Source organism: Conger conger, chromosome 11 (genome assembly GCF_963514075.1).
Source record: "Conger conger chromosome 11, fConCon1.1, whole genome shotgun sequence".
NCBI lineage: Eukaryota > Metazoa > Chordata > Actinopteri > Anguilliformes > Congridae > Conger > Conger conger.
In genome coordinates this window covers 31330036-31349812 of record NC_083770.1, presented here as the reverse complement: position 1 = coordinate 31349812, position 19777 = coordinate 31330036, and the positions used below count along the sequence as shown (strand labels likewise).

The 19777-nt window shown below is 53.3% G+C and overlaps 1 protein-coding gene across 1 annotated transcript in view; it reads right to left on the bottom strand.

Annotated features, from left to right (window-relative positions):
* Positions 1-575: 575 nt before the first annotated feature.
* The window catches only part of gcn1 (GCN1 activator of EIF2AK4), a 30079-nt gene continuing 10877 nt past the window's right edge, over positions 576-19777 (bottom strand). The window contains exons 24-58 of the mRNA XM_061259902.1: positions 19369-19567; positions 18910-19059; positions 18166-18347; positions 17933-18013; positions 17598-17741; positions 17351-17475; positions 16675-16864; positions 16376-16446; positions 15296-15461; positions 14457-14651; positions 13882-14128; positions 13430-13551; positions 13232-13346; positions 12776-12955; positions 11858-12078; positions 11582-11650; positions 11104-11242; positions 10397-10593; positions 9849-9991; positions 8990-9107; positions 8406-8621; positions 7792-7956; positions 7265-7426; positions 6906-6998; positions 6592-6735; positions 5951-6220; positions 4643-4756; positions 4333-4563; positions 3903-4096; positions 3492-3606; positions 2813-2909; positions 2390-2538; positions 2032-2142; positions 1628-1849; positions 576-1228 (exon numbers count right to left, since the gene is read on the bottom strand). Coding sequence (XP_061115886.1) covers positions 1103-1228; positions 1628-1849; positions 2032-2142; positions 2390-2538; positions 2813-2909; positions 3492-3606; positions 3903-4096; positions 4333-4563; positions 4643-4756; positions 5951-6220; positions 6592-6735; positions 6906-6998; positions 7265-7426; positions 7792-7956; positions 8406-8621; positions 8990-9107; positions 9849-9991; positions 10397-10593; positions 11104-11242; positions 11582-11650; positions 11858-12078; positions 12776-12955; positions 13232-13346; positions 13430-13551; positions 13882-14128; positions 14457-14651; positions 15296-15461; positions 16376-16446; positions 16675-16864; positions 17351-17475; positions 17598-17741; positions 17933-18013; positions 18166-18347; positions 18910-19059; positions 19369-19567 — 5463 coding nt within the window. The 3' untranslated portion in view covers positions 576-1102. The remainder of the gene's footprint in view (positions 1229-1627; positions 1850-2031; positions 2143-2389; positions 2539-2812; positions 2910-3491; positions 3607-3902; positions 4097-4332; positions 4564-4642; positions 4757-5950; positions 6221-6591; positions 6736-6905; positions 6999-7264; positions 7427-7791; positions 7957-8405; positions 8622-8989; positions 9108-9848; positions 9992-10396; positions 10594-11103; positions 11243-11581; positions 11651-11857; positions 12079-12775; positions 12956-13231; positions 13347-13429; positions 13552-13881; positions 14129-14456; positions 14652-15295; positions 15462-16375; positions 16447-16674; positions 16865-17350; positions 17476-17597; positions 17742-17932; positions 18014-18165; positions 18348-18909; positions 19060-19368; positions 19568-19777) is intronic.

Below are 19777 nucleotides of genomic sequence, written 5' to 3'. Positions count from 1 at the left end.
CAGAGGACATTGTGATGGGGCCTATATCGACGGGACATGAAAAACATAATTCCACCGTGCGACATACAGCCAAGCATCTACAGTAGATCTACAGAAGACCGATATTTTGAGCTTGCTTCATTGCACAGCGAAACATTTGACCAATTAGATAACTCTACTTCGGTTCCGTCAACACCATACAGTCACTGCCTCCACATTTGTCAAATCCACACAGAGCATCCAAACAGAACAGGCACGGGTGCATCAGCTCATCTCGACAGCACAGACAACAGAGCTGCCACGCCTAAGGGTATTCTTCACTACACATTTGTGATACTAGACGTGCCATGATCTGGGCACATCTGTGAAACAGCTGGGTGCGAACCAACCAGAAAGCAAGACAATATTAAGTTCACGGAGACCCAATGGCATCCAACTGTCCAGTAAGTACACATAAATAAGATGAATTGATTCAGTGTTATCCATTTTAAGATAATGGTATTAAATCCTTTTTAATGCATGTACTTTTCCTTGGTTTTACAGCAATATCTAAGAGGAAAAAATATGAATTACAGTATGAACTCAAAATTCAAAGATAATTTAACACAGATTTATTTCCGTTCTGGAGAAATCCTTCTTGCACACACACAAAACAGCACAGGATAAAAATAGGGCAAGTGAAAACTGAAAAATTTCCTTTAGATCTCACCAAGGACAGTGATGTTCTTGATTGACAAATAGGCTTCTGTGGAATATAGATTTTAATGCGAGTACAGAGTTGGCACAATCTTTTTGCCATATGTTTATCCGTTTTGGTTTTCGAATGTCTGCACTTTGTGCAATCTAAAAATGATTCTTGTTGGGATATGAAACAAAAAAAACAATTAACAAGGGGCGAAAAAAAATCTAATTAACCATTCTCGACACATTTCCACACGGAGATGTTTGTCCTTAATTCTCTCCTCTGCATCTTCCTCTATGCATTATCCATCGCAGAAAACAAAGGCGACTGCGGGAGTCTGTGTGTTTGTGTTCTGTGTGTGTGCGCGCGTGTGTGTGTGTGCGTGTGTGTGTGTGTGTGTGTGCGGGCAACAGGGTGAGGTGTGCGGTTCAGTCCAGCCCATCACGTGAGGATGGTGTCGTCGACCTCCTCGTTGGAGTCCGGCAGGCTGCAGATCTTTTTCAGGGAACGGCGGTTGCACTCTGACAGCAGCTCATTGCTGGCCGAGTCCAGTATGGCGGTCAGGCTCTGGAAGCACAAACAGCATGTGAGCCATCACACAGGCGCGCACACACAGATCTGCATACATACACGTGCACACACTTCACACTATTCCCTCACTTAGCTGTACTGCTTATCTTAGGGATATACCATTTATTAGCTGTAGCATTTGTTCCATAGCTAGGATGATTTTGTCTCCATATATAGTTGTAATGGCAGGGAACAATTTACTGAATGGTAACCATACTGACATGAAATCGCCTGAAGCCCATGAGCGAAGGGATGTAGGCCAATAGGCCAGGGTGAAACCACTACATCACTGCAAGTCAATGTTCAGGAAAAAATGGCAACAGGATTCAGGCCCTTGCGCTAATGATACTGTTGGTGGCGGTGTGTCAGCAGGTGTGGGAGGCGTGGGAGGCTGACCTGCATAAGCTCCTCTCCCTGCCGCAGTCTGAGCAGGCTGATGATGGTGTGCTCGCTCTGGGCACGCACGCTGGTGTTCTTGTCCTTGGTGTTGTCCAGCAGGCTCTTCAGCAGCGGTTTGATAAGGCTGGGGTCCAGGGCGGGCGTGGCCGGGTCTCTGCACACCCACCACAGCACGCGCTCCGCCACCAGACGGATGTCGCTGGACTGGTTCTGCAGACTCTGTGGAGGGAAGGGGATTGAGTAACCTGCCCTAGTATCGTCTGGCACACACCATCACACACACACATAGGCCAGGCACACTGAGGCCTAGGGCCTGGTTCAGGTCAGAGATAGTCAAGTACAATGAACCAGTCTCTGGAATCTAAATGGTATCAGGGCGTACACGTTTGAAAGGACCTCACCTTGACAAACTGTGTGATGATTCGGGGGGACACCTCAGCCCCCCCACTGCTATTGAGCTGGTGTTTCATCAGATATCCCATTGCTCTGATCCCACTGGTGGCAATAGGAATCTACGGGGGGATAAATAGAACCGTATAGATGAGAGGGAGAAGAAAAGTGAAGAATGTTGGATGTTTTGTAGACAGACACCTGGGGCCAGTATCACGAAAGTAAAACAACCAACCTAGTCCAGACAAAAGTCTGAAGTTAGCTGGCTAACCTCCTCAGTCTGCTGGGTGACACAGACCCCTCATGCAGTGGGTGTGTGTTGTATTGGGCTCTGGCTGCTCAAGGTTGGAGCTCCAGAGCCACCCTCACCCTGTCGGCTGTAGCGCTGGTCAGGACGGCCTCCAGCACAGTCGCCCCGTACTCCTCCCCACACAGCCGATCCGGAGCTGCCCGCACCGCGATGGCCAAGGCCAGGCTCCGGCCGTGCCGCACCATCCAGTCCACGCCCGACATGTCCGCTGGGAGGGAGGGGGAAGCGGGTCACGAGGCAGAACCCCACCCAAAGCACCGCTCAACCCAACGCAGCAGTGCGTGTGTTGGGTTTATGGAGTGCTCACACTGTATGAATAGGTCAGAGTTTGTGTGGTGTGTGTGTAGATGTGAATGCGAGTTCTGGGTATGGAGGCTTGAGGGCATGTATGCTGCGCACACAGAGTGTGTGCTCTGGTTATGGATGCGTGACTGTGTATACCGACTTTACACGTGAGAGTGTGTGTTGAGCCGTGTGCTCACCCAGGACGTGCTGCGAGAGGACGCTCTTCAGCTCTTCCTCCGACAGGAAGGCACACAGCTCTCCCACACAGCCGGCCGAGGACATGCGCGTGGCGTCCTGCGGGACAGACAGACAGACAGACAGGCGCTAACGCTAGCACTCTTCACATGCTGCAGCGAGCGAGCACAACCCCCTCACCAACCCACATCCTGCCCAGAGCAGCAAGTCTGTCGGGCCGGATGTCAGGTTCAGACTGATCGCCACGGAAACCGAGCCGCACACATACAAATGCACAGAACAGTGTCCCTTCCAGCTCTCATTACCGCTTCATTACCATGCAAATGCAAGGCCTGTGATACCAGACCAGCACTGTCATCATTCATTCATAGTCTTACATTTACTATTCAGAATTATTAATAACATTTTCACGTGAAAGTCTGTGAACGAGCACATTACGCCAAATAGTACAGAGGGAAATACCAGAACAGCAAAAGAGCACCGCGTCATGTGATCACCTAAGTGCAGCCGCAAGCAGACTGCATGGGTGCAGTGAAAAGGGAAAGTACCACAGGATGTTTCACAGAAGGGGCTGTTGGGAGTTGGAGTCCCAAAACTGTGGACTTCACCTCATAATGTTCTCTGTATGTCATTTTGTGACTCTTTAAACAAAGCCCAGGTTCCTTGTCTTTCACACCATACCTCATCGTGTCCCAGCATGCCAAGCAACGTGGTGGTGATGTTCTTGCGGATGGCTGGATCAACCTTTGACCCTGCGCCCTGGATCACAAACCGCAGAGCTTGTAGCATGGTCTCCCTGAGAGAGTAGAAATGTCATTCATTAAACAAACAAGCACACAATGAACAACTCTGTCTGCACCCTGGCTGCAATCGCTAATAAATAGCCTGAAGACCACCAGAGATAGGCTACCAGTTTGCACGGCTACAAGGGGGTCATTGGATTAGGTTAGTCTGTTGTGGGAGAGGGTGAACTAAAGAGAGAAGGAGACATTTTTTATAGGATTGGGAAGCACCCTGGGCTTCCATCTGCTCCCATAAGGCATGTTCTGAGTGGACAGCCCCCCCCGCGGTTGACCTTTGACCCGGGCCCACCTGACTCCAGAGTCCTCTGCGTTGCGGATGGCGGCGAGCTGCTCGCTGAAGAGTGGGTCCACCTTGCTGTGGATGGACACCAGCTGGCCCAGCGCCTCAGCCGCCCGCAGCCGCACCGCCCGGCTCGAGTCCTGCAGAGCCTTCAGGAAGGTGGTCTGGAGCTGGGGCAAGAAGGGCTTCAGAGCCAGGCCCACCTGGAGGAGGAGCAGAGACACGGACTTAATGCTGCGGGATTTTACAGAGGGGGAGGGAGGAGGGAGAGAGAGAGATGAGAAGTAGGGGGTAACCGAGAGGGAGGGAGAGGGAGAGAGAGATGGAGGGAGAAAGATGGTGGGAGAGATAGGAAGACGGAGGAAGAGAGAGAGAGAGGGGGACAGGGGGGAGGGAGAGGGTGGAGAGGAAAGTGAATAAGAGAGAGAACAGCACCCACCTTAGCCAGGAGCAGGGTGAGAGTCTCCAGCAGGGCGGTTTTGACGGTCCAGGAGAATCGGTCTCCCAGGATGCGGATGAGGGGCCCGGTGATGTTCACCACAGAGGGCCTGAGGGCCTCGGGGGAGGTCAGCTTTATGACCGCCCCCAGCGCCCGCGCCGCCTCCTCCTTCTGCTCGGGGCTGCCCGTGAGCACGCCCTCCCTCAGCACGGGCAGGATGCAGGTCACGCCCTGCGGGGAGAGCACACGCACACTCAGGCAGCTGTGAGGACACCTGAGGGACTCCGTGTTCTTACGGTCGGAGACTCACCTTCTTGGGCAGGCAGAATCCGGGCAGATGCTGCCCCTTGGCTTCGGCCCCCGCTGAGCGGATGTCCCTGTGCAGGTCGTCGATCAGGGCCAGTTGGCTGCCCGCGTCCAGTTTCTGAGTCACACACACAAGCTGGGGTCAGCCAGACTGTACTCAACATACTAGTTCACACACCATAAAACACATGTACACACATGACTGCCCGCGTCCAGTTTCTGCCCAAAGTCACAAGCTGGGGTCAGCCAGACTACTCTCAACATATAAGCACACACCATAAAACACACAAACAAACACACACACCATACAAACACGCTTGCTAAACGCAACTACTTAACTCAATCCTCCCAGACACACACACACAACCAACATATTGGCTGCTCATTTAATGAATGCAAAACTGATGAATGAGTAGGACTTCAACGTTGCCCAAGGGACATATTGATTTGCCTTAGACAGCACTGCAGTTTGAATAATGCAACAACAAACCAGCATCCCACGCACAGAAATATCAAACCCAGAATTCTGGATAATAACACGCAGCTCATAATGCTTGCAAGCAATACACTTTGCATACGCTCACTGTTCACACAATGCAGCTACTGTAGCAGAGGTAATGTTGTCATAGGATTCTGCAATTTGGGTAACTGGGAAATGGATCCCTGAAGTGGCTCATGTTAGCTTATCTTATCTCACAGTAAACAGAAAATATGGTAATCTCAGGCCAGTGGCCACTCGCGACATAGGCAACAGCGTTGACTGATGATCTGAATTCAAACAGCATTCATTTCGATTTGACTGAACATTATACACAATACAAGTACATGTGATCTGAAGAACACAGAGCAGCCAGTCTGTACCGGGGGGGAAGCCATTCTGTACTTCAGAATCATTGAAAAGGATAATATAAAACTGCACTGAGAAAGGAGCGTCTGGGCCCCTCTGTGGAGGCACTAAAAGCACTGTATTTTCACAACTTATGTGGACTGGATGCAGTGACTTCGACATTACAACAGCACTTCATATTTCCATTCAGCATTGCATTCAACCTTCCCACCAATCATGGCGTCAGCCTTTGCTAGCCAGACTCCATCCCTGAAGTGCATGACTGAACAAGCTGGTCAAATGTAAAACCTGCAGCGAGTGTGAAGAGACGTTCTCGTCATTGTGATATATTCTGTCAGGGATCAAACTCTGGCCCTCAAATCCAGTCCTGGTTTTCTTTTCTCCCGGGTAACTAGTCCCTGAGTGATTGGCCAGACCGTCTTCACACCTGACCTCCAGGTAAAGGGAGGGTGGTGGCGCGCTGACCTTGGTGATGGAGTTGATGGTGTCCCAGCTCTGCTGCAGCACCTCGGGGTTGGTGTCGTTGAGCAGGCGGATGAGGCCTGAGAGCAGGGTGCGGGTGTGGGCGCTGTAGTCCAGCCGCGTGCGGGCGAAGTAGGCGCTGAGGATGGTGACGGAGGCCTGCCTCAACCCCGCGTCAGAGCCGCGCGTGGCCTCCAGCAGGTCCTCCATGATGATTCTCTGCCCCACCTCATCGTCCACGGACAGAATCACTGTCTGACAGCTGCACAGCTCCTGAGAGGAGAGGGTGGAGGTGTGGGCTATGGGTGCTGGTGTGGTCTGTAGACGTGGGCATGGTCTGTGGGGGTAGGTGTGGTCTGTAGACGTGGGATGGTCTGTGGGGGTAGGTGTGGTCTGTAGATGTGGGCATGGTCTGTGGGAGTAGGTGTAGTCTGTAGATGTGGGCATGGTCTGTGGGGGTAGGTGTGGTCTGTAGATGTGGGCATGGTCTGTGGGAGTAGGTGTAGTCTGAGTGCTAGCATGGTCTGTGGGAGTAGGTGTGGTCTGTAGATGTGGGCATGGTCTGTGGGGGTAGGTGTGGTCTGTGGATGTGGGCATGGTCTGTGGGGCTAGGTGTGGTCTGTAGGTGTGGCGCTGGCCCTCACCTGCTGTCCCTCCTCGGTGCCCAGCTTGTCCTTGAGTGAAGACAGGAGGGCGGGCAGGATCACGCCCAGGTGTCGAGTCAGGGCGTCTCCCGCCACCGCAGACAGGAAGGCCAGGACACGCGTGTTCACCGGGGGGGCCGTCAGCTGACAAGAGCGAGAGGAGAGCGCGTTCACGAACCAAGGAGCACCAGAGTACAAAACAAGTGTGCAAACCTCATTTCTGCAGTCCCTCACAGCAGGATGCTGTACCCTAAAGCCCACGACACACAGGAGTCAGTGTGCATTAAGAAGCCCCGTCCTGCAGACCGGCTCACCTTTGGCACCAGGTAAGGCAGCACAGAGCGGCTCTTCACCGCCATCACCTGCTTCAGCCCGTCAAGAGCAAACTCTGCAGTCTCCTCATCGTCCTGTGGACATACCAAGGCATATAACAGTCAATTACGCACACGCACACACACACACACACACACACACACACACACACACACACACAGTTTGTGGGCTCCATCTTAACCAAGGCTTGTTAGCTGCAACATGATACTAATTTCTACTTACAGTCTCCACAATACAAGCATTCTATTCTACCACCACTATGTCCATATACAGGGCCTTGCATGCGCATGTCACAGTGGGGCCTCTCACTGAAGCCCCCCTACAGACGCGGGTCTCTCACCAGCTGCCGCAGCAGGGCGGGCAGGATGTCGTCCAGCGCCTGGTGGCCGATGGTGGCGTGCAGCTGCTCGAACGTTTTGGCGGCCGCCTCGCGCACCTCCTCCAGGGGGTCGCACAGAGCCTTGCGCACCGTGGGGACCAGAGACTCTGAGAACACCAGCACCTGCAGGGACACACGAGTCAGCACGGGCGGCCCTTAACGCTCCAGCCATTACACCCCGACGGTGCTTCTGGTGTGTACATAAGAGAAGATCATAGGCATACTGTGTGCACATCAAACTCAACACAAATGGGCAAACAAATTTGTCAGGAGTACAGTCGTCAAATTATTTCAGTAAGAAGATCTATTAATAAAATTAATAAAATGTCAAAAGCGTGGAATGCCGTTTGAACATGGCACACTTCTCCATTTCCATCACGTGGTCGGTGACAGCGGCAGCATGAACACAGCCGTTATTACGGTCACGGGGTGTAAACCCTCACTGGCTGATACGTGTGATGGGTCTGCGGCGGAGGTGTTGGACTGACCGCGTCCTTGCTGGTGGACTTCATGATCTCACTCAGGCCGATGCACACGCCCTGGCGCTCGTCGCTCTTGTCCGAGCGCAGGCCCTCCTCCAGGATGGGGATGATTTCCGGAAGGATCTTCTCCCCGAGCTTCCGCACCAGGTCTCCCAGCGTCCGTGCCGCGATCTGAGAGGGAAGGGGAGGGGGGTTAGAGTTAGCAAAATTAATCAGTTAATTTAATAACGTTCTAATCACACACCTTTTTTTGATCTTCCACATGAAAAATTGAAGAGCAGAAAGAAAGAAGGAGAGGGAGAGAGAGAAAGAAAGACAGAAGGAGAGGGAGAGAGACGGTGTGAGAGAGAGAGAGACGGTGAGAGAGAGAGACGGTGAGAGAGAGAGAGAGAGAGAGACGGTGAGAGAGAGAGACGGTGAGAGAGAGAGAGAGAGACGGTGAGAGAGAGAGAGACGGTGAGAGAGAGAGAGAGAGACGGTGAGAGAGAGAGAGATGGTGAGAGAGAGAGACGGTGAGAGAGAGAGAGACGGTGAGAGAGAGAGAGACGGTGAGAGAGAGAGAGACGGTGAGAGAGAGCGAGCGAGCACAGTGAAAAGCAGTTGGTGGAGGTTGGGGGTACCGTTCTCTTGTCGGGGCAGGTGGAGGCCAGGAAGCCCAGCAGCAGGGTGAAGAGGGTGGGCAGGATCTCGCGCAGGGTGCGGGGCGTGTTGGACACCACGATCTTCCACACGTGGAGGGAGGCCTGCCGCACCACCAGCTGGGTGTCGGAGCGGCCCATGTACAGGCCCGACAGCACCCGGTTCCTCCGCTCGGCCCCCAGAGCGCCGATGATCGCCTGCGGAGCGACGGGAACGCTCAACAATGCAGCAGACTACACTCTGACTGCGCACACTCTGACTGCGCACACTCTGACTGCGCACACTCTGACTGCGCACACTCTGACTGCGCACACTCTGACTGCGCACACTCTGACTGCGCACACTCTGACTGCGCACACTCTACACACTCTGACTGCGCGCACACTCTGACTGCGCGCACACTCTGACTGCGCGCACACTCTGACCGCGCACACTCTGACCGCGCACACTCTGACCGCGCACACTCTGACCGCACACACTCTGACCGCACACACTCTGACTACGCCATCTGGCAGGAGCCATGGAACCCATAAGGAGTGTCTGAGTGTCAGTGTGAGAGGAGCACCTTGTTGGACTGCGCAGTGCCGAAGTTGTCGTCCTCGGAGGCCGTCTCGGTGGTCATCTTCCCGGTCACCCCGGAGATGTGGAAGAGCAGGTCACCCAGCAGCTGCACTGAGCTGAACCTGAGAGGGACACGGTGTGAGTGTGGCAGAGAGACTCTGTGTGTGTGTGTGTGTGTGTGTGTGTGTGTGTGTGTGTGTGTGTGTGTGTGTGTATGAAAGAGGGACACTGTGAGTGAAGTAGAGACTGCGTGTGTGAACGGCATGTAAGAGAGAGGGACAGAGGCTGTGTGTGTGTGTGTGTGTGTGTGTGTGTGTGTGTGTGTGTGTGTGTGTGTGTCCAGAATGCAGCAGCTCGTCTGGTCTTCAACCTTCCCAAATACTCACGTCATGCTGGTTAAGTTTGGTCACTTTTGCTTTGTTGTTTGTTTATTTGTTTGTTTAAAAAATAAAAAAATAAAAAATAAAAATTCAAATAGGCCCTGGTCCTTATCTTTGTTGTACAGGTAGCAGTTGAAATTGTACTTCCCTCTAGGGTCTTTCAGCGCACTTATCCCTGGTTATGGGTATGCACTTTGTTGTACGTCGCTCTGGATAAGAGCGTCTGCCAAATGCCATTAATGTAATGTAATGTAATGTGTGTGTGTGTGTGTGTGTGTGTGTGTGTGTGTGTGTGTGCGTGCGTGCGTGCGTGAGAGAGGGATAAAGGCTGTGTGTGTGTGTGTGTGTGTGCGCGCGTGTGTGTATGTAAGAGAGCGGGACAGAGGCCGTGTGTGTGCGCGTGAGAGAGAGACAGAGGCTGTGTGTGTGTGTGTGTGTGTGCGTGTGCGTGTGCGTGTGCATGTGTGCGCTGTAGCGCAGTACCTGATCCTCCACAGGTCGTTGAACAGGCCCTGCTCCAGCTCGGGCAGCAGCAGAGCGATGGCGGTCTCGGCGTACATGCTGATGATGCGCTGACCCGCACGCAGGGCCGTGTCTCGCACGTACTCGTTCTCATCCGCCAGCGCCTGGGGGAGCGCGAGGGACAAGAAAACTCTCATTTTACTTTAAAATGTCATTTCAGCCTTTCAGTCCCAAGCCCAATATGAAGTGGCTCTACCCAAATCCCATTGCCTTTGGTTGAGAAAATTGAGAATTTAGCAGGGTTTTGATAGGGGCTTAAAACCATAGCACAGCAGTCATTTTGATTGGTTGAAATGGTATACGGTGGTGAGTGCCATATGGCACTCTTGGGAGTGAAAGAGTTCAATTCAAAGAGTATGCAGAGTTGAGAGGATTAGTGTGTGAAATAAAGACGGAAAGACCGTTCTCGTTTGCTGCGCTTTGTACACAAGCTTACATCATGCAGCAGGAAACAGCGCTGAACAGAGGGAGAGGAAGAGCAAACAAAAGAGGGAAAAGTGAGGGCCTACTTTCAGAATGCAGGGGATGATGGGCCCCACGTAGGGTGTGAACTTGTCCCCGAAGGTCAGCGGGAGGTAGATGAACATCATGATGTAGCCGTCGCGCACGTGGGAGGCGATGTCCACCTTGCTGGCCGTCTGCACCACGTCCGGCATCAACTTATCCAGCTTCTCCACGCCCAGGCCCGCCATCACCTCTGCCAGGCCTGGGGGGGACGGGGGGGGGAACGGGCCAAACACAAACACGCAATCGTTTAGCATTAGCTAATCCACCGAGGCACATCGTTAGCCCGCACTTTCTACATTTTGTGTGTGAATAGGCATGTGATCAAAGACACAACTGAGCATGTGCAGTAAGCGAAACTCTCTCAAATTTCCCGATAGTTTTCTATTGGCATTGCCGTCTCTATAGATTATATACTTAATATATTTAAGGCAGTGCTACTCGCACCCGGTCCTGGAGAGCAGCAGGGTGTGCTGGCTTCAGTTGGTACTTGCAACTTCAATAGATCAATTAAAGCAGTCAATTACCCAGTTAAGTCACCTCACCTGGTATATTGGGCCAGATTCGGTTGCTGATATGAAGGTGAAAAAGAAAACTAGCACACCCTGCAGCTCTGTAGGACCGGGAGTGAGGATCACTGTTCTGAAGTAAGCGCTAACCATCACCTGCAGTCTATTACTGGGTAACAGCACCATCTGCTGGCATTGCCTACCTTGTGCAGCTCCGGAACGATCCACGGAGCTCTGCTCAGAGGCCAGAGTCTCCATAAGCCAGGGCAGCAGGTCTTCAAAGCACGACTCGCCCATCCCCTTCACCATGGCCCCCAGGGCTTTGGCAGACACTGTACGCACCTGGGGGAGGGGAAGTAGGCATGTTAAACCCCCCCATATTTTTTCCAGTTTTATAGAACTCCATTGGTGTGAATTATCAGTAATTATTGTTAAATCAGCATTCAGTTAAGAAAAGTCTAATCGTATAGTTGTGATCTTGCATCTCAAAGGGTTAAATATTGAACACAGTCATGCATTTACAGCAATCACACATCACAGCTCCTAGCCGTTTAAACACTACATCTCATTCAGGGGCTCAGATTACAGTAGCCTGTCACAGTGACATATGATCTGGACTGATGATCAAATAATCTATACGCAGTGAGGAGCAGAGAGGGAGAGAGACAGTGATTAACAGACCTCAGGCACAGGGTCCAACAGAGAGGCCTTGAGCCCTGGGATCACACTGGGCAGGTAGGGTGACAGGTCCTGGAGAGCAGAGATGAGGAGAGAGTTCAGCATTTCACAATAAACATACAGTTCAAATACACAAGTATGTAATGAAAGTACAGCTGCTAATGCACAGAATGCTGCAAATCATCCATTTGTGTTACTGTACAAGTGTAGAAATGATTTTGCAATGTCAGGTTGTCTGTTGGCAGGGTCAGAGCACACAATGCCACGTGGGGTGCACACCTTCTGGTCAGTCAGGGAGTACATGTTGCCGATGATCTGGGCGGCCATCTTGCGGGTGTCGGTAGAGCGGTCCTGGAAGGCACGCTGCACTATGGGCATGATGAGGGCGAGTGAGGGGGCGTCGATGAAGTGGACGAATTTGGTGTCCAGCAGGGTCTGCAGGCAGTGGTGCGTCTTGCGGGACGGGTCAGTGAGGGCGTCCAGCAGAATGGGCGTGATGGCTGGAGGGGGAGGGGCAGAAACACAGCAGTGAGCACTCCCTGCTGGGGGAACTACAGCAGTGAGCACTCCCTGCTGGGGGAACTACAGCAGTGAGCACTCCCTGCTGGGGGAACTACAGCAGTGAGCACTCCCTGCTTGAGGGAAATACAGCAATGATCACTCCCCGCTTGAGGGAAATACAGCATTGATCACTCCCCGCTTGAGGGAAATACAGCAATGAGCACTCCCTGCTGGTGGGAAATACAGCATTGATCACTCCCTGCTTGAGGGAAATACAGCATTGATCACTCCCTGCTTGAGGGAAATACAGCAATGAGCACTCCCTGCTGGGGGAACTACAGCAATAAGCACTCCCTGCTTGAGGGAAATACAGCAGTGAGCACTCCCTGCCGGGGGAAATACAGCATTGAGCACTCCCTGCTCAAGGAAATACACAGCAATGCTCACTCCCTGTGGGGAAATGATTTGCTACCAGACCTGCTGATGTCAGAGCCCCACAGCTGCAGATAATTCATCTATTCCCTGGATGGCTGTAAATGTACATGGCTGCAGGTGAAACTAAACAGAGCAGCTTTATTTCCCTCGCTGGAAACCAGCCCGTGGTGCAGCCCGTCCCCGTGGTGCAGGAACCCCCCTGCGGACGGCGTGTGGAGCTGGGATTTCCCAGCATGCAGCAGGGCGACGGCGGGCTCTCACCCAGGATCTCGGGGTTGCGGATGACAGAGCCGATCTGCCGCAGGGCCTGCTGGCCGGCCTTCTGCACCTTGACGTGGGAGTCGGTCAGCACCTCCGTCAGCTTGGGCACGATGCTGGGCAGGCAGGAGGACAGCTGCTTGGGGGCGCAGTACGCCATGGCGCCCAGGAGCTCCACTGAACCTGAGGAACAAGAGAGGAGAGGGGGTTAGAGACGGCTCACAGCTTCAGTGTGAGGGGACTGTTTAAACTGGCCCGCATGGTGGCGTTGAGCCAGTATGAGGGGTCTAAGTTGACTCTGGTGGTGTTGAGGCATTTTGAGGAGGCAAAGCGGACTCTGGTGGTGTTGAGATAGTATGATGGATCTTAGTTGACTCTGGTGGTGATGAGGCAGTGTGAAGGGTCTAGGTTGACTGGTGGTGTGGAGGCAGTGTGAGGGGTTTGTTGAAGTACTCTCACCAGCCTTGGTTCTCCAGGACTCCTCCTCCAGGGCCACCAGCAGGGAGGGAAGCACCAGCTTCACCCCGTGAGCACTCAGGTTCCTCATCACCGCCTTGGCACAGTCATCCGCCGCCTGGGGGTGCAGGGGAGATGGTGAGTACAGGAAGTGAATATGTCTGCATGTGCCTGTGCCTGTGTGTACAGAATGAGTCTTACCTCTCTCACATACTGGTTGCCGTCTCCAAAGCAGAGCAGCAGGTGGGGCAGCACATGGACCACATAGGGCTCAAAGAGCTTCCCCAGCATGTTACACAACATCTCAAAGGCAAACAGCGCCCCTGTGGGGAGGAACACACACGGTGTTACAGCAGCGCTATAGAGCAGGGCTTCACACACACACACACGACAGAACACAGGCTTCAGAAGACGAAATAGACACAAACGCAGACAAGAGTACAGTAACAGGCACCAACACAAACAGACAGAGAGCGGCAGACACACAGAAAGACGCAGGCAGAAACACAGAAGCAGAGATACAGCAACAAACAGAGAGAGGACCAGAACACTCAGGGAACAACACGAAACAGGGAGAAGAGCAGGACAAGCAGGAGCAGAAGGAAACCACAGACAGACCGCTCCCCACAGACAGCCGCTCCCCCCTGACTGACCCTCTCTGCGCCTGAAGTTCTTCTTGTCCTGGATGGCGTCGGTGAGCGTGGTCATGATGTCCTGCTGCTTGAGCGCCAGGATGCCCAGGCCCTTGACCAGGCCGGCCAGGCCGTAGGCGGCGCCCTTCCGCTCCGCGTACTTATCGCTCTGCAGCAGCAGCAGCAGCAGATTCTGCACCATCCCGCCCGCGTCCTCCTTAATGGCAGGCACCAGCGGGGGCAGGCAGCTGGCCACAGACTCCTGGACCTGAGGGGGAGGCAGAGGGGGAGAAAGTTAAAGCAAAACTTTACTTCCACCTTTAAATCGAACATACCAAAGTAAAAAAACAGCAGAACTTTAAACTGAAATGTAATCACATATCGGGCCATGTTACTTAAGGAAAGAGAGAGTAAGAAAGATACAATGGTGAGAGGAGAGGTGGCTAGCTTGAATTTTTTGAAAATAAAAAATAGACCAGTTGGGGTGGTGTCTGTTCTGAATAAAAAGAGAGAGTTTCTCTATGGGGAGTGTACAGAGTGAGCCGGGCTGAGTATTGGGCAGTGTAGAAGAGAGGGGCGGCGGTCAGGGAAGGTACCTGCTGAGAAGGCGTGGACAGGGCAGCAATGAGCTTGCCCACAATGGGCTTGACTTTGGGGTCGCTCTTGTCCAAATGCTTGGCCAGCGAGCCCATGAGGATGACCACGCTCTGGCGCACGGAGTCGTAGCTGGCGTCCTGGGGAGCATTCTTCAGGAACTCCTCAAACACGGGCAGCAGGGAGCTCACGTTGTCCTGGAACGCAAAACACAGCCCTGTGGGTGGCAGCCAGCTACTACATCCCTACTGCAGCAAGCAAGCGTGTGGTGTCTCACAATCCAGCCAACTTTTCAGACACAAGAGTTCACATTCAATGGTGCAGCACATTTGCATGCGCAATAAAATCAGTCAGTTGGTTATACACCTGGTGCTTTGAACAGACTGGAGAAATTGAGCACTGACATTAGAAGAGATGCAGGATCAAAGGAGGCATGGATTATTTTAAGAGGAGGTGGAGAAGGAGCAGGGGCAGTAGAGGTGGGGCAGGGGCAGTAGAGGCGGGGCAGGGCCAGTAGAGGCAGGGCAGGGGCAGTAGAGGCGGGGCAGGGGCAGTAGAGGCGGGGCAGGAGCAGTAGAGGTGAGGCAGGGCCAGTAGAGGCGGGGCAGGGCCAGTAGAGGCGGGGCAGGAGCAGTAGAGGTGAGGCGGGGCAGGGGCAGTAGAGGCGGGGCAGGGGCAGTAGAGGTGAGGCGAGGCAGGGGCAGTAGAGGTGAGGCGGGGCAGTAGAGGTGAGGCGGGGCAGTAGAGGTGAGGCGGGGCAGGGGCAGTAGAGGCGGGGCAGGGGCAGTAGAGGCGGGGCAGGGGCAGTAGAGGCGGGGCAGGGGCAGTAGACGTGCCGTACCTTGCCGTGGGTGTTGAGGCCGGACAGCGCAGCGTCCAGCATACAGCGGCGCACCTCAGCGTGCCGGTCATTCAGGGCGTCGGGGACGAAGAACAGGAAGAGCGGCGTGACCTCAGACTCGTCCAGGTACTGAGAGAGCTTGTTCAGCGCCAGGGCGATGCCACACCTACACACAGACAGCACTCAGTACCGGCTAAAACCACGGGTCAAAGTAAACTAACGTTTCTGATTGGGTCGTACAGAGTTGTTTATTTACAACAGGTCAAAACATATCATGTAATAACTTTGACTGCATTTCTTTCCTCCTGAATGTACAGTATGGATATTTAAAAAGGAAACTGTGGAGTGTGCAACAAAGGTACTTGCTGGCTTGGCAGGTGGAGATATCAATCAAGCTAGCAACCTCTTAAACATGCAGTTACCATCTAGTAGCTTTTGGATGACAGCTGTGCATAAAATAAAGAACAGGGTAGTGTTTTGGGGCTTGTTATTTGCACGGTACGTGGATATTTCAAACTCATGGGTTTTGTACTGAATTGATTGTTTTGTTAATGCTACAGAACACAGCAGTGTTTATGCCTCCCCTCTGAATACATTCTAAACAAAAATGTTCTATTGCTGTAGTTACATTTTGCACTTTATTACAACATAAAAACAAAGCGACTATGGGAGTGAGTATTACCTGTGAAAAAGGCCAGCAAGAATCATCCTTGAAGACCATTTGTTGATTTTAGTCAAATATCCAGTAACATTCTCAGTTCAACCCACATCCCAGCCAATTTTTTTCTTGTTGGTATCTACACAGTACGCTCTACCAATATGATTGACAGGTCTCATCACTGCAAAACAAGCAATCCCTTCAAACTGAAGCCCTCACTCCCTCCCTGGGTGATGCTACAGGCAATTCTGCCCCGGGGGTACCGGCCCTGGTCAGCCAGTGTGGAAAAGTCAAAGCACTGACATTGAGAGCATTACCAGAGCGGACCACCAGGCAGCTCCCCCTCAGCTACACTGTATCACTGTATCAGACATCAATCCACCTTTTACCAGTGCACACCGAAAGCAGCTCTCAGCATTTACCTGGCTTCCCACTGGTCGGGCGGGGACTCTGAAATGACACGTCCCAGGGCATCCAGAACAGGAGGGGGCCTCTGCCAAAGCAACCCAAAAATAAGCACAAACTGTCACAAACTGAGGGAAGCAGTCACTCTCTTAACATTTGCACAAATGTAAATGTCATGTCTGTAAGCTGGGATTCAGCAGAAAACACCACAATGAGTCGAGGAACAGGAGAGGAAGCAGGCTGGCTGGCCCTACAGACCCTCTTCAGGCCTGTGATTGGGTAAGTGGGGTGTGTTGGGCGGTGCTGGGACACTCACGTAGAGCTTCTGGTGGTACAGCTCGGTGAGCTGGCCGAGCACGGCGGGAGCCTGTCCGCGGTACTGGCTCACAGCGCTGGACAGAGCCTCAGCCCCGGCCGTGCGGACCGCCTCCTCGTGATGAGTCACATCCCCGATCAGCAGAGTGCACAGCTCGGGCACCAGCTCCAGGAACAGAGAGTCCCACAGCCTGGGGGGACAGGGCTCAGTCAGCAGTGGTTACGGTAGCGCGGTCACACTGCGGTCACACTGCGGTCACACTGCGGTCACACTGCGGTCACACTGCGGTCACACTGGAGGGACAGCCCAGGACACAGACTACAGCAGCACATCCCTTGAGGGTGTCCCCAGTGCACTGGGCTCCACTGAGTGCTGGTCTCAAGTAAAGAACTGGTACTAGCTGCAGCAAAATGGCTAGCTTCATGTAACCTGGGGCACGTGCACTGCTGAACCAATGCAGGACGTTACAGTGATGGGGCCGGCTTGGTGAATACAATACTGGGGCTGATACAAAGTTGGTCTTTATATAAAACAGAATTGGAATGCAAGGGGCCCTGTGTTTGTGGACAAAGTAGGTTTGATTTCTCACACCAAGGACACACCCAGCACACCCAGCGCACCCAGCGCACCCAGCGCACCCAGCGCACCCAGCGCACACACACACGGCACCACTCACTTCTCCGCCAGCGTCCGGCCCTCCTCCTCGACGTCGAAGCGCGCCACCCACAGTCTGCGCAGCACGCTGAGGCCGCTGGCGTCGATGCTGTCGGTGGGCAGAGCCATCTCCATCTCCAGCAGGCCCTGGGGAGGGAGCGGGTTCAGTCACGAGCCTCACTGAAGGAGCTCCAGCGCGCGCACACGCACACGCACACGCACACACACACACACACACACACAAGCAGCATAACCTCCACACGTCTCACCCTCAGAGCAGCGTCCCGCACGGAGAAGCAGGGGGCCAGCAGGGCCTCCAGCAGCACGTCGATCTCCGGCTGCTCCGCCAGAGTGCAGCCCTTTCCTCCACCCGCGCTGGAGCACACCGCCGTCAGACAGCGAGAGGCCAGGACCTGAGACACAGACGCCATTACCACAGAGAAAGAGATCACGGCTACGCAGATCCAACTAAACAATTCTAAAAAATACAGAAGGATCTAATAAGTATTTTTAAAGGTGGTGAAAGAGCAATACGGCTGCAATAGTTTGCTATGAACATAGATGCATGTACACACATCATGTGTGCTAGGTGTCGTTCCAGTACCTGCAGCCGGGGGGCGCCGGTGGAAATGACTCTGGTGAGCAGCAGCAACATGTTGACGCGAGGGAGCAGTTCTGGGCCGTCCTGAGAGAAAACACAGACAGTGAGAGCATTCTGGGACAGGTACAGAGAGGAAAGGTTCATTTCTGGGCTGTCCGGAGAGGAAACAGACAGCGAGAGCATTCAGGGACGGGTACAGAGAGGAAAGCTTCAGTTCTGGGGGGAGGTTCCCGTACCTCGTCGATGAGAATGCCGGGATTGTCGTCCTGGGCACGGAGCAGGGCGTGCTCGTTGATGACCTGCAGGGCGTGCACCAGCATGGCCTCCGCCTCCTCTCCGGCCCCGGGGGGCTGGCTGAGCACGGCGTGCAGCAGGGGGAAGCAGAAGGAGAAGGCGGGGGCCGAGAGAGGCCGAACGTCTGCAGCAGGGAGCGAGAGAGTAAGGTCAGCCTTACACATAAAACACACCGCCCGTTTCCCTCTTCCTTTTGCCTCTGTCTCCGTGCTTGTGAATATTTATGAGGAGCCCCATCCATAGTGTTCAAATTCTTTTTCTAAAATAGCTTTTATTTTATTCCTTTATTTTTATTTAGAAACATTTAGATGCAGAACATTTGCATTGCATTTCTACACCTCCCCCCCCCACCCATAAACTACCCCTCCACAGTTTGGAGTATAGTTACAAGTCAAATCAAATACCTGAAAACATGATAAAAACTTTTTGACAGCCACAGACACACGAGACACACTTGAATGAGAGCCCTATAAGCCATGCTCTCATGACCAGTTCATATTTGTCACTTGCTGAAATGCAACAGACTAAAACTTTAAGCGCCAGGCACAGAAACAATTTCTAATGAGTCACGGGCAGGCTGAGAAAACCCACAATCAAGGCTTTGTTTGTTGTTATTAATTTGCTATGAGTCACGCCTCCTCAGGCCACCACTGAGCACGCTCAGTCCGTGCCGAGGGCTCACTCACCGGCCTTGTTCTCGCGCTGAGGCACGGTGTGTGTGTGCAGGAGCTGCACGGTGCGCTGGGTGGCCACGCCCAGGTCCTCCTCGCCCCACGAAGGGTCCAGGGCACACTCGGGCTTCAGCAGACGCAGGGTCACCTGACCCACCAGCACTCCTGAACCCAGGCAGAGAAAGGAAGGGTAAGCCACGCGTTAAACACTTTACAGGACTAATACGCTAATGCTAAACGTTGTGACCAACATTTTCCACAGACACTGCGCTATATTGAATTTGTGTGCAAATTATTATAGATACACAGGTTCAGTGAAATTGTAAAAAGAGGGAAAGAACTGCAATGGAAGAGGGGGAAAAAAAGGCAGAGAAAGACAGGATGAGAGAGAGGAGGAGACGGGGAAATGGAGAAAGTGCCAGAAGCAAACGCAGGATCAGTGTGAGAGGAGCGCTGGGCATGCTCTCGGCGTACCCAGGTAGCGCAGCTCTGGGGGCATGAGGCAGACTCCGGTGTGGAGGAAGAGCTCACGCAGCCGCGGGGCCGCCAGGGGGGACTGCAGCAGGGGTGTGACCACCTGCAGGACCCCGGGCAGCTGCCAGCACAGGTGCAGGGGCCTGCGGCTCAACAGCGCCTCCAGCAGGCCGACCGAGCGCTGCAGCTCCATGTCCAGCTGGGGGAGGAGGAGGGAGACCAGGACCGTCAGTCAAAGGTCAGTGGCTTTAAGTTTTAAGCACTTTTAAGCATTCGAAAGGGAATAGAGGTGAATGTGTCTATGCGCTTATGTACAGTACTTTTTGTGCACATGCTTATCTGAGAGCGTGTACCTCTGCTTGTGTGTGTGCGAGTGTGTTTGTGCGTGTGTGTGTGTGTGAGTGTGTTT